The following is a 15,710-nucleotide window of genomic DNA, read 5'->3' as shown; positions in this document are numbered from 1 at the left end:
TGATGGTCAATACAATGGTTCTATTTGATTTGCATTGTTTGAAGTACAGACATGTATCAAAATGAACGCACGTGCTTGTTTCTATCATTATATTTAGGATTTGTACAAAGCAAACATTTATCTTAAGCATAAATATTCCATAGTCTGCTTTCAAGAACAATGAACTCTTCTTCTCATGTACAGATTGTCACTTGAGGCGTTCTGGCCAACAACAGTTGTCTGTTCTCTTGGACGGACCAGATAGAGCACTGTCACATTGAGTTTGAATTAAACATTCCAGTGACAGCTACTATAAAACTGTACATCCTGATATCACAAGTACACATCTTCAGACGTCTTCTCAACTTGTGCATATATATCACCACTAGGTGTCACCACATGTTCTATTTCCTGTTCCGGTTCATGAGGTAAATCGTTTGAATCTTTCACTGTTTTCTCATTTGAATCCTTTGATACTTGTGCATATATATCACCACTAGATGTCACCACGTGTTCTATTTCCTGTTCCAGTTCAAAAGATAGATCGTTTGAATCCATCGCTGTTTCCATATTTGAATTCTTTTCTACCTGTGCATACATATCGCCACTAGGTGTCGCTATGTGTCTGATTTCCGTATCCGGTAGATACATTCTCCTTGTATCATATATATTATTATGCACTACGCTTGCTGTTTCTCTGGGTTCCTTCTGTTTTCTTTTCCTTTCGTCAAATAAGAATGATATTTTAGCTTGAATATTGGATTTAATTCACCAAAATATATCAAATCATTCCAAAATGTTTTATTGATATTGTTTTAATGAAATTCATGTTTTATCAAACTAAGAGCTAATTAAGTGAAATCGACTATTGTATATATACATGGGCATGGTACGAGGGTAAGCAATAAAATATATAGTAATGAGTGAAAAAAATAACTATTATACTTTTGAAAAATAAATAAATAAATGAATCAATAAGTTTTGAATATAACCAAATATCAGCACATACGTGGTGACTAAAATCCCCTTTATATATGTTACACAAAATCTACATATATTTATTATTTCACGTTCGTTTTGATTATTGTAAGCAATTACCAAAATAAAATTAAAAAAAAAAAAATATATATAGATTGATGTAAGCATAATATTAAAACATAATTTTATTTCAAATTCTTTTTTAAACCATGATGTTCAGATTTAAGATTTAAACTTCTCTCAGATGCATTACATCAGATTAATTTCTCCCAGATATGTTACATCAAATTTTAATTTATCTCAGATATGTAACAAGAGGCCAATATTTATTACAATTTGCGTAAATGACGGACAACATAGAAATACAGACTACAATGATAAAGTAATAACTTACATTCTACATCAAATGGCTTTTAAGATTTTCTTGAAAGGTATTTCATAAAACTGTCACATATACTAGAGAGGTTCACGCTTTTTGATAAGACTAATACAAGTACAGCAATTTGGGAGAACTACTTGTCTAATCTGAAATATTTTAACGCTTAAACAGACTAGATATTCATTATCAAATTCATTTAACATATATTATGAGTTCTGTTTTCTTAAGGTATTCCAGTTCATTTTCCAGTTTTGACATGTATAAGGCTTTATTTTCGAAGGTGTTTTTCAAGTTTATTTTTTTTTTTTTTAAATCAAATTGGCAAGCCCTTTTGAAGAATTTTCGATATCGTTAACCAATTTTTAAATAAATTCCAAGATAAATTTAAACCAGTTTCTATCGAAATTTTAGTTCATTTAAGATATTGAATTAATGATACTGTATTTTGAATACTGACCTTGAGTATAAGATGACTATAATAATGCAGATGACGAGAAAGACCACGCCCCCTACAGCAATGGCGATGATTACCGGCACTGAAATGATACAACAATGATACATACAATGTATTAATGTGGTAAAGGGGGCATCAACATTGATACATATTTATGTGGTAAAGAGGGCATCAACATAGACACATACCTATGTGGTAAAGAGGGCATCAACATAGACACCTACCTATGTGGTAAAGAGGGCATCAACATAGACACCTACCTATGTGGTAAAGAGGGCATCAACATAGACACATACCTATGTGGTAAAGAGGGCATCAACATAGACACATACCTATGTGGTAAAGAGGGCATCAACATAGACACCTACGTATGTGGTAAAGAGGACATCAACATTGACACCTACCTCTGTGGTAAAGAGGGCATCAACATAGACACCTACCTATGTGGTAAAGAGGGCATCAACATAGACACATACGTATGTGGTAAAGAGGACATCAACATTGACACCTACCTCTGTGGTAAAGAGGGCATCAACATAGACACCTACCTCTGTGGTAAAGAGGGCATCAACACAGACACAAACCTATGTGGTAAAGAGGGCATCAACATAGACACATACCTATGTGGTAAAGAGGACATCAACATAGACACAAACCTATGTGGTAAAGAGGGCATCAACATAGACACATACGTATGTGGTAAAGAGGGCATCAACATTGACACCTGACCTCTGTGGTAAAGAGGGCATCAACATAGACACATACCTATGTGGTAAAGAGGGCATCAACATAGACACCTAACTCTGTGGTAAAGAGGGCATCAACATAGACACATACCTATGTGGTAAAGAGGGCATCAACATAGACACAAACCTATGTGGTAAAGAGGGCATCAACATAGACACATACGTTTGTGGTAAAGAGGGCATCAACATTGACACCTAACTCTGTGGTAAAGAGGTCATCAACATAGACACAAACCTATGTGGTAAAGAGGACATCAACATAGACACAAACCTATGTGGTAAAGAGGGCATCAACATAGACACCTACCTATGTGGTAAAGAGGGCATCAACATAGACACCTACCTATGTGGTAAAGAGGGCATTGACATAGACACATACCTATGTGGTAAAGAGGGCATCAACATAGACACCTACCTATGTGGTAAAGAGGGCATCAACATAGACACATACCTATGTGGTAAAGAGGGTATCAACATAGACACATACCTATGTGGTAAAGAGGACATCAACATAGACACCTACCTATGTGGTAAAGAGGGCATTGACATAGACACATACCTATGTGGTAAAGAGGGCATCAACATAGACACCTACCTATGTGGTAAAGAGGGCATCAACATAGACACATACCTATGTGGTAAAGAGGGCATCAACATAGACACATACCTATGTGGTAAAGAGGACATCAACATAGACACATACCTATATGGTAAAGAGGACATCAACATAGACACATACCTATGTGGTAAAGAGGGCATCAACATAGACACATACCTATGTGGTAAAGAGGTCATCAACATAGACACCTACCTATGTGGTAAAGAGGGCATCAACATAGACACATACCTATGTGGTAAAGAGGTCATCAACATAGACACCTACCTATGTGGTAAAGAGGGCATTGACATAGACACATACCTATGTGGTAAAGAGGTCATCAACATAGACACCTACCTATGTGGTAAAGAGGGCATTGACATAGACACATACCTATGTGGTAAAGAGGGCATCAACATAGACACCTACCTATGTGGTAAAGAGGGCATCAACATAGACACATACCTATGTGGTAAAGAGGGCATTGACATAGACACATACCTATGTGGTAAAGAGGGCATCAACATAGACACCTAACTATGTGGTAAAGAGGGCATCAACATAGACACATACCTATGTGGTAAAGAGGACATCAACATAGACACATACCTATGTGGTAAAGAGGGCATCAACATAGACACATACCTATGTGGTAAAGAGGGCATCAACATAGACACATACCTATGTGGTAAAGAGGGCATCAACATAGACACATACCTATGTGGTAAAGAGGGCATCAACATAGACACCTACCTATGTGGTAAAGAGGGCATCAACATAGACACATACCTATGTGGTAAAGAGGGCATCAACATAGACACATACCTATGTGGTAAAGAGGGCATCAACATAGACACCTACCTATGTGGTAAAGAGGGCATCAACATAGACACATACCTATGTGGTAAAGAGGACATCAACATAGACACCTACCTATGTGGTAAAGAGGGCATCAACATAGACACATACCTATGTGGTAAAGAGGGCATCAACATAGACACCTACCTATGTGGTAAAGAGGGCATCAACATAGACACATACCTATGTGGTAAAGAGGGCATCAACATAGACACATACCTATGTGGTAAAGAGGACATCAACATAGACACATACCTATATGGTAAAGAGGACATCAACATAGACACATACCTATGTGGTAAAGAGGGCATTGACATAGACACATACCTATGTGGTAAAGAGGGCATCAACATAGACACATACCTATGTGGTAAAGAGGGCATCAACATAGACACCTACCTATGTGGTAAAGAGGGCATCAACATAGACACAAACCTATGTGGTAAAGAGGGCATCAACATAGACACAAACCTATGTGGTAAAGAGGACATCAACATAGACACCTAACTCTGTGGTAAAGAGGGCATCAACATAGACACATACCTATGTGGTAAAGAGGGCATCAACATAGACACATACGTATGTGGTAAAGAGGTCATCAACATAGACACATACCTATGTGGTAAAGAGGACATCAACATAGACACCTAACTATGTGGTAAAGAGGGCATCAACATAGACACATACCTCTGTGGTAAAGAGGTCATCAACATAGACACATACCTATGTGGTAAAGAGGGCATCAACATAGACACATACCTATGTGGTAAAGAGGGCATCAACATAGACACATACCTATGTGGTAAAGAGGGTATCAACATAGACACCTACCTATGTGGTAAAGAGGGCATCAACATAGACACAAACCTATGTGGTAAAGAGGGCATCAACATAGACACCTAACTATGTGGTAAAGAGGGCATCAACATAGACACATACGTATGTGGTAAAGAGGGCATCAACATAGACACATACCTATGTGGTAAAGAGGGCATCAACATAGACACCTACCTATGTGGTAAAGAGGGCATCAACATAGACACCTACCTATGTGGTAAAGAGGGCATCAACATAGACACCTACCTATATGGTAAAGATGACATGTTTATTACTCACGCTTGTTAGAAAATAGTTCACTTCATGGAGTTATCACAAACAAAACAGCTGTAATTATTTCTTTTAAAGAAATAAAATGTAGCATGACATAGAGAGTTACAACTTATATTATAATTGTGTTTATGTAAACCGGTTATACAAGAACCACTGTTACATCACTGTTACTTCACACCACCCACAATGAAACAGGTAACAAATAATAACTATTTCTACGTCTACAAAAATATATGTATATTTCAGACTTCTTTTTAGATGCAACCAAAAATCCGCTAATGATTGGGAGACTCCCTAAGTGGTCGGCAAACTCAGCATACAGTGTATGAGTTTACCAGCAACATGAAGATTATTTACACTGATAATCAATAAAGAATGACGTTTTAAACAATTTAAGCAAGGTGTGTGACTATATCTCCTATGTTAATTATGAACGACTTGACACGATTCTTGAGGTGAAATAATCCGTGACTAAACAGATACATTAAAGTTACTTTGACGTAACTAAATGGGATACACCAATTGAAATAAATAATTTGTTTGTATGGGGTTTAACATACTTCCATTAGCTAGTAACATATGAGGACGGTTGTCCAGGAGGGAACAACCTTCGGGGATATATGAGGACGGGTGTCCAGTAGGGAACAACCTTCAGGGATATATGAGGACAGGTGTCCAGTAGGGAACAACCTTCAGGGATATATGAGGACGGTTGTCAAGGAGGGAACAGCCTTCGGGGATATATGAGGACGGGTGTCCAGTAGGGAACAACCTTCAGGGACATATGAGGACGGTTGTCAAGGAGGTAACAACCTTCAGGGATATATGAGGACGGGTGTCAAGGAGAGAACAACCTTCAGGGACATATGAGGACGGTTGTCCAGTAGGGAACAACCTTCAGGGACATATGAGGACGGGTGTCAAGGAGAGAACAACCTTCAGGGACATATGAGGACGGTTGTCCAGGAGGGAACAACCTTTAGGGGTATATGAGGACGGGTGTCCAGGAGGGAACAACCTTCAGGGATATATGAGGACGGATGTCCAGGAGGGAACAACCTTTAGGGGTATATGAGGACGGATGTCAAAGAGGGAACAACCTTCAGGGATATATGAGGACGGGTGTCCAGTAGGGAATAACCTTCAGGGATATATGAGGAATACAGTCGAAGAAGCCACAACCGTTTCTTTTCAAAACTAGAGGAGTGCAGCTAAGAGCAAAACCAGCCACTTTAACGATATGGCAAACCTGATGCTAGCTTGATATGTACGTCAAAGGATCAAACCAATCTTCTTGTTTTATCCACAAGACGACAGTGACTGAGCCTTTTTGTTTTGATCATGACATATCCCAGAGCTTCAAATGCGAAAACAAATGCAAACCCAGGAGTATTAAGTATGAAATCATAATGAATGACTATAACTAATTCAGTATATTTTTTTTATAACATTCAACAAAATAGAAAGTGAGAACACAAAATACGAATATTTAAGTTAAATCTTACTGTCCAATTTCTCTTTATTTGGATCTGCTAGTGTTGTTTCCTCCGTTACAATGGCGGACTTAGTTGAAGAAACAGTGGTTTCCCTGTCAGTACTGGTAGTGATGGGAGAAGTAGGACTGGCTGTGGTTGGAGAAGTAGGACTGGCTGTGGTTGGAGAAGTAGGACTGGCTGTGGTTGGAGAAGTAGGACTGGCTGTGGTTGGAGATGTAGTACTAGTTGTTGTCGTTACTGACGATGTGGCCGCTGTCGTACTTCCCGTCGTCGTTAAACTCGGACTACATTTTAGAGATAATGATGACCCCGTGCCTAAAAGTTTAAAACAAATTTCGTTAATTCATAATCATCAACCATCTGAGATTTCTTTCGACCTGTTTTTAATTTCTTTCGTTGCCTCCTGTATTAACAATGAAGGCCATTAGAATTGTGGACTAAGGCTAGAAGGAGGAAACAGTTATACAGTGGAATTAATGTCACGTTTAACTCTAATTTTTATTGAAAGGGCTAATATAGTGTGTCTTTTGTAAACTTCTTTGGGAGATGACACTGTAGGTGACACTGTAGGTGACACTGTAGGTGTACTTTAGTCTCTAGGGTTTACCGTAAACTTTATCAAGCATTTAATTAATATAATATAGTTTGCGTGCTCAAATGTGGTTGGTGTTCTCTTGACATTCAATAATGAAAATTATGAAATTTATCAAATATTGGCCTAATCTAGCTTCTATCGAGATATTTTCGCATTTTTTCAACATGTTTCGAGTTTACTTAGTCGCCTTCAAGTTTCGATGAATAGTCATTAAGTTCCTGTAAAATAACTATATATATAAAACTAGATGTCTTCACAAGTCCTTGAGCCTCAATGCACTTATTAATGTTATTAAAGACCACTTCATTATTCAAAGCTTTATTAACTATAGGAAAAACATCTACATGAGAAGGAAGTTTGAAATTAATTGGAGAAAATGGAAACCTATCCTGGAAATGTAGCTTATCCGACACTAAATTTTGTTTTCCCTACTATATGTACACAGCTAACCCCAAGTCTCCACATTTGGCTTTAATTGTTTATTTAGGTTTCTTATTTTTTTTTGTTATTCATCTAACACTTACAGAATATACCTTGTAAGTAAATGTGGCTTATCTCTCTCTCTCTCTCTCTCTCTCTCTCTCTCTCTCTCTCTCTCTCTCTCTCTCTCTCTCTCTGTAAGTTGATCACTTTATTTGAATGGATATATTAGATATATGTCTCTTTCCCTTTAATGTTTATTGTATGTGTGTCTGGTTGTACTGTCTATGTGGTGAGGGTGTATGTGCGTGTTATGTGTTTGTGAGGTGGATGAGTTATGAGTGTTTAGGTTGTGTGGGAGGGTGGGTGTGGATATGTGTGCAGGTATGTGTGGTTGTGTGTGGAAGTTATACATGTTTATCTGCTTTGCAGAAATACTCATGGCTGTCCATATGTTCCTTACACCACAAACATCATATGTCTGTTTGTTTTTGATTTTTTGTTTTTATTATTTTATCATGACATGAGAACTTGTGATGATGTTGATGATGACAAGAATGAGAAAATGATTATGATAGTAATGATGATTAGGATGAAGGATTGTGATGATTATGATGATGATGATGATGATGATGATGATACAATAATTATGATAATTATTATGAATGATTATGATTGATGAAAATGATAATGATGATGATGAGACAATAATTATGATAATTATGATGAATGATTATGATTGATGATAATGATGATGATAGATTTCATGATGATGATCATGATGATGATGATGATGATGAGACAATAATTATGATAATTATTATGAACGATTTTGATTGATGATAATGATGATGATGATGATGATGATGATAGAACTCATGATGATGACGATGATGATGATGATGATGATGATGATGATGATTGTGAAAATGTTTGAATGTGATTATGATGAATAATGATGATGATGATATGCTCTAGTTAATATTAAACAAATAATAGACGATTAACGAGAAAGATGATGATTTTGATGAAGGATGGGAATGATAATGGAATGAATTGTATACTTGTATGTGAGTGGATATAACATGTATATGTCTTTATTATTATCAAATGCTTTTGAAAATAAAAAAATTATAAAAAAAAAAAAGTTCCTGTAAAATATTCACGATCTGCTATCAGTATGACTAAGTAACTGTATGCTACAGGTTAATGACTAAACACCTGTATGATACAGGTTAAGAACTTAACACCTGTATGATACAGATTAATGATTAAACACCTGTATGATACAGGTTAATGATTAAAAACCTGTATGATACAGGTTAATGATTAAACACCTGTATGAGACGGGTTAGTGACCAAACACCTGTATGATACAGGTTAATAATTAAACACCTGTATGATACAGATTAATGCCTAAACACCTGTATGATACAGATTAATGATTAAACACCTGTATGATACAAGTTAATGACTACAAACATGTTTGATACGGGTTAATGATTAAACACCTGTATGATACAGGTTAATGATTAAAACCTGTATGATACAGATTAATGATTAAACACCTGTATGATACGGGTTATTGACTAAACACATGTTTGATACAGGTTAATGATTAAACACCTGTATGAGACGGGTTAATGACCAAACACCTGTATGATACAGGTTAATAATTAAACACCTGTTGATACAGGTTAATGACTAAACACCTGTATGATACAGATTAATGATTAAACACCTGTATGATACGGGTTATTGACTAAACACATGTTTGATACAGGTTAATGATTAAAAACCTGTATGATACAGGTTAATGATTAAACACCTGTATGAGACGGGTTAATGACCAAACACCTGTATGATACAGGTTAATAATTAAACACCTGTATGATACAGGTTAATTATTAAACACCTGTATGATACGGGTTATTGACTAAACACATGTTTGATACAGGTTAATGATTAAACACCTTTATGATACGGGTTAATGATTAAACACCTGTATGATACAGGTTATTGAAAAAATACGTTTGATACGGGTTAATTATTAAACACCTGTATGATACAGGTTAAGAACTTAACACCTGTATGATACAGATTAATGACTAAACACATGTATGATACAGGTTAATGATTGAACACCTGTGTGATACAGGTTAATGACTAAACACATGTATGATACAGGTTAATGATTAAACACCTGTATGATACAGGTTAATGATTAAAAACCTGTATGATACAGGTTAATGATTAAACACCTGTATGATACAGGTTAATGATTAAACACCTGTATGATACAGGTTAATGAAAAAACATATGTTTGATACGGGTTAATTATTAAACACCTGTATGATACAGGTTAATGATTAAACACCTGTATGATACAGGTTAATGATTAAACACCTGTATGATACAGGTTAATGATTAAACACCTGTATGATACAGGTTAATGATTAAACACCTGTATGATACAGGTTAATGATTAAACACATGTATGATACAGGTTAATTATTAAACACCTGTATGATACAGGTCAAGAACTTAACACCTATATGATACAGGTTAAGAACTTAACACCTGTATGATACAGATTAATGACTAAACACCTGTATGATACAGGTTAATGATTAAACACCTGTATGATACAGGTTAATGACAAAAAACCTGTATGATACAGGTAACTAACCTGTGTCATACAGATGTTAAGTCAGCAACCTGTAGCATATGATTAGTCCTTAATCTGTATCATAAATGGGTATGTATTCCTGCACGCGTATCATACATGGATATTTAGTCCTGCATGAGATTCATACAGGTGATTGGTCCTTAATCTTTATCATACAAGTGTTTAGTCCTTAATCTGTATCATTATAAAATAAAAATTGGTAATATTATGAATCAGTGCAACCAATCATGCACAGTTAAATATATGTGGCCTGCAAAATAAAAAGTATTTAAAGTCCCTAGCAGAGCTTACCATCAAACTACAAGCATAGTTTCAAGACATTATTAAACACCGGTGTATAGCTGAATATAAGTCTTTATCGGTATATTCAATGCCTTAGAATTGTACAAGACACACAAGCAAAAAAAAGTCCTCTTTCAATACAAATTTAGAATTAGATACAATACAGCCAAAGTGGATTCAACTACATAACACCCCTATTTGATTCTTCTAGGACTCGTCTGCGATTCTAAGAGTTAAACGTTGATACTCACGAACAAAAGCGAAAATCTGGATTGAAGCTACAATAGGCCAATATTTAATACATTTCATAATGTTGATTGAAGTCACAATGCACTTCTTAGAATACATCAGTTCAAAGAATCGCCGAGATGCGACGAAAGCGCTAAAGACGTGTTGTGGAGTTTTTATTTTTCTTTATATAATAAATACTAAAGACATGAAAAAACTAACTTATCCTTGATCGATAACATTATACGATATAAACACCACATACCTGCCTTAAATGAAGACAATAGTCTGACGTACTCCCACTGGGCCCGGAATCCCATACAACAGTGAATGTGTCGTTGTTCCTAACACTGTTGAATGTAACATTGGTAACACTACAAAAGAACTTATTTGAGTGCGTTTGGAAACCTTGTAGCTGTAGCTGTGGAGTCAGAGTAACAGAACTTCCACATCCAGACGGAGGGTATAACGTCTTGACAGGTCCAAAATCAACGGTTGTCAACGTCCCGTCGGAAAGTCCCCCCAGTGTTGCCGTACAGGAACAGTTGATACTGCCGCCATCATTTCTGTACCCAGATGACTCGTACGTGTCTATAACCACACGTTCACCTACGACATTACCGTCCTCACACATCTTCAGCACTGTAAGGACAATATTTGAACATCGTAAGACGAATACTCCAATGGTAAATATAACTTACATGAAAGGGTATTTAAACTCTGTTATAAAGTGAAGTAAGTGGTTTTCTTTTCGTTATATGCTTTTATATATAACTTTGAAATTTCCGCTGTGTTAAGTGAATAAACACAGTTATGGAATTATGTGTGCTAATATTGAAGTTTTGCTAGAATCTCCCAACTCCTATTTGTACAATCCGCCATGATACGACTATACATACATATATTAGCTATTTTTATTCTTGCTTATAAATATGAATTGAATCAGGTTTGTGTCTAATCAATGCATACAAGATAATATAAGAATGTTCATAGCTGTGCGTACAGGTGTAAGATGATAATTGTTTTAAGTTTTGACCAATCAGCGACATTTACAACATCTCAGCGAACTCCATCAATCCTTTAATTCAAAGTTTTGTCGAAGTTGGCGATTTTACTATAACCGACGTCAATGAATATATTGTATATATAATGTTCAAGCTATCATATCTACCAGCTGCCAATAGGTACAATAAATTGAGTTATTACAGTAACCAATCAATAGTGTCGTTACTATTAACCAATCAATCGTGTCGTTACATAACTGGCAAGGCTTAATTACCTGTAGTTCCATCTGTAACTGCATCTGAACACACTGTCCCGACCGAATCTGTTTGTAAACAGTAAACAAGGTAAAATTATCAAATAATAAGCAACATTATATAGTTTTTGTTTTGTTCCATAAACATACTGTCTGACATCAGGTATTATGTCATTTCTCATATGAACTAATCATAAACATCTTCATTCTAGTTTGAAAACGTCGCACACGAGTATGGTTTTATTTTTTTTGTAATTTTGATTTTTTTTATCATGATGTTATTTAAATCGACGATTCATGCAAATAGACAATAAATAGATAAAAACGTGGATGAAATGATATGTGGATGATTGAATGGATAGCTCATTTTCAGACTGAGATTTGGGGGCTAAATTACCATTTTAAAGTTCTTGTAGCCCCTCCTCCCTCCCCTTCCCCCTAAAAAGCCCAACCAAAAACCCGAATTCAAGTAGACTGTAACGAATTCTCAGGTCCCCGTGCCGCCAATCAGCGTTGATTTATATTTTTTGACATAGTTTTACATAATTTATTTTTTTTCGTTATCATAAAGTTCAGTTTGAGCATCCATGTGTTAACTAACATTTGCATTATTTCCTCCATTCCCAATAAACCCTAGAAAGGACACTCACTTACCTCTGCTTAAACTAAATAACGTCCACAAAAATACGAACAGCCATAGAGTCATTTCGTCCCTAGTCGTCGGGAAGTGTGAACTGCTCTATACAAATTGATGAGTCGGAGACTCCACAGAGCATGAAACTGACTGGTTTATGTTGTAATCCACACACACTATACAGCAGAAACACTTATGATTGATTTAGTAATATATATTTAGATATATTATAGAACCAACCCATCCGGTTTAACCAGTTTTAACTGACAAGCTCGCGATTCAATCCTGAACAAACACGTAAGGTGCGACAGACACCAAAACAGGGCCGTCTATAGGAGCAGACATAAGGGTGCACGGACATTAATACACTGTGAGGTCAGGTTTTCCTGTAGTATTCGTCGTCATTGTTTATTTCCTTGTGCCCATAACAGTTTTGAATTATTCATAGACACCACGAATATAAAATACCATTAAAGATTTCCCTGTCGAACAAACTCAGTACTTTTTTTTAAATAACACATTTTCTTTACAAACAAGTACAATATCGGGTACATATATTAATGGTAATATCCCAATGTTAATCCTGTATGCACCGAGTGATTACATTTAATTGTGGAGAAGGCTTACTGCGTACATGTATATCGGCTTTAGCATACCAAATACCCATTATATTCGTTAATTCAATGACGTCCTTGTGAAAAAATCACATCTCGTTTTAAAATGAAGGAAGGGGATATTATAGGGAATCCCATCTCTATTTCCTAATGTATACACTTATCGTTATTTAATAATGACCTTCAGTTTAACTACAACAGATTTACTGATATTTCCTACCCAAAACATTGTGATGATAATATCATGTTAATATTGACATTTCCCTGTCTTTAATTGCATCATCAATGTGACATGTTTGCGTTTTCGTTAATATAACTGTTTTAATTAAATTGATCCGAGATTTCAATAAATTCATTTTACATGTATAACATGATAGCAAACGATTATATGCAATGAGCACATGCACAGTGGATTAAGTATACAATGGTATTGTATGTGCTTTATCATTCAATGAACATGTAAAATTTAATGAATGTTATGTTAAAAAATACAACCATAAAGACCATCTATATAGTAAGGTTACAAGATAATGAAATATTTCTGGAAACAAATATTCCTTTCAGACTGCCAAGTACAAAGTCATTTAAATGACTGCCAAGGAGTATTATTGTAAGGAAAGAACTTACCTATAGCCTGTCAGCTGTCCAATTCCTACTGAATTCAAACCAAATCAATATATATTATGGGTTCATTTCAATTCAGCTAGCGGTGTTTTTGTAGAAATAATATTACCTGAGTTTACCTAGATAGAATGGAAGTATAGTCTGTTTCAAAATAGAATAAAAATAGTATAAACGTATAGATCAACCTACACCAAATATACATATGTACAATTATCATTTTTAATCTAGAAATTACTGACCGTGTATAACATAAGCATACAATAGTACACGTAAATAATTATGACTTTATCAATAGTTCACTGAAATATATTATAACTTTATCAATAGTTCACTGAAATACATAATGACTTTATCAATAGTACACTGAAATACATTATGATGTCCAAATATTTCATTCTCATAGTCTTTTATGGGCGCACAGCAAAATAATTGAAGGCATTTATTTGGATAAAAAAAAACAAGATATGATTTTTGTCATGTAATGTACGCGTAGCTTAAAACTCAACAACCTTATATACAATAATGGCATGTAAAAATATGGTCATCAACTAAAGTTCACAATAAAGGTATTCTCCATTGAATTTGTATACTGAAAAAAATATATCTTAAAATAACAAAATGATACTATTTATGTACAATATGATGCTTTATGTTATAGTAACACAGTAGGGTTCACTTGTTTGCTCTTATGTGTGGTTTATAAACTTGTGAGATACAAACAAGCTTTTTTCCAAAGATTTTAATACAGATATAAAAACAGGGACACACCCACTAACCCACAGCATTCCCACACACATACAAATATGTACTAAATCTCACACTTCATCATCACACTCTGATCTCCACAGCTATGTTATCATCAACTCTTTTGTATACCTTATAACCCTATCATACATTCATTACATACAATCATGCTCCTTAATCGCACTCATTGCTTTGACATTCTCATTCATTAATAAATCTTGCATTGCTATCATTCCAAACATCATCAACAACATAATTAAATGTTGTAACATTTAATATATTACTGTCCGATCTTCATTGATTAACTTACCTAACACTGATATAATCCTATGAGAAAGGACCCAGAAGCAATCTTATACACAATATTCATAAGAGGCGTGTTTTATCTTTCTTCTAGGTAAGAAAGTGATTTTACATTGTCTTTGGTTTACAGAAAGCTGGCATATCGAGAAACAATAATTTATTGATCATACGACAATATTACCTAAATATTTCCAAAAGAAATTAAAAACTTCCGCTGTGAAGCCATCAGAATATGGGCTGTTATTATTTTTCATATTTTCTAGTGTCTTGCTTGCTTCATCTAATTTCATGTATCCTTAATTTAAAAGTTTAATTTGGGAACACTACAACCATGAAGATAATGGTCCAGATCAATATCATCAACATCTCTAAATCTATATAATTCTTTATACAAATATTGCATTTCATGTAAAATATCATGTTGGTTTGTAATAATATACATTTTATAAGTTGATAGTACAAATAGATTGATTAACCTTTTAGGTCAAGCAATCCTAGTATATGTGTTATTTTGACATGACATTATGACTATCTACTGTTCTCTTATATACATTAATGTACAACACTCTAAAGTGAAGTCCAACAATTAATTCATGGATGCGTATATATATATTTTTTTCTGTGAATATGAATGTTATGTAAATTATTACTGAATCCATGGCACACCCATTTCATTGTCGTAGATGGCTTATTGGACCTTAACACTTTACCGTCACTGGCG

General features: G+C 35.0%; 2 protein-coding genes across 3 annotated transcripts in view; one reads left to right on the top strand and one right to left on the bottom strand.

Annotated features, from left to right (window-relative positions):
* Positions 1-13,492, bottom strand: LOC117327718 (proline-rich receptor-like protein kinase PERK1). Of its 2 annotated transcripts, none has more exons than XM_033884844.1 (6): positions 12,725-13,492; positions 12,092-12,139; positions 11,078-11,454; positions 6,608-6,913; positions 1,794-1,872; positions 1-703 (listed from the first exon to the last, which is right to left on the bottom strand). In XM_033884844.1, exons 3-6 carry the CDS (start codon positions 11,130-11,132, stop codon positions 313-315), a joined length of 831 nt encoding a protein of 276 aa, XP_033740735.1. In that variant the 5' UTR covers positions 11,133-11,454; positions 12,092-12,139; positions 12,725-13,492; the 3' UTR covers positions 1-312. The 2 variants fall into 2 exon arrangements, with proteins under 2 accessions (XP_033740735.1, XP_033740736.1); XM_033884845.1 differs by having other exon boundaries at positions 1-700; positions 12,725-13,479.
* Positions 12,097-15,710, top strand: part of LOC117327717 — a 25,770-nt gene continuing 22,156 nt past the window's right edge. The window contains exon 1 of the mRNA XM_033884842.1: positions 12,097-12,161. The gene's annotated coding sequence lies outside the window, so the exon portion shown is untranslated. The remainder of the gene's footprint in view (positions 12,162-15,710) is intronic.

Source organism: Pecten maximus, chromosome 5 (genome assembly GCF_902652985.1).
Source record: "Pecten maximus chromosome 5, xPecMax1.1, whole genome shotgun sequence".
NCBI classification, from domain to species: Eukaryota; Metazoa; Mollusca; class Bivalvia; order Pectinida; family Pectinidae; genus Pecten; species Pecten maximus.
The sequence above is the reverse complement of the archived record's forward strand: the minus strand, read 5'-3'. Positions and strand labels throughout refer to the sequence as shown.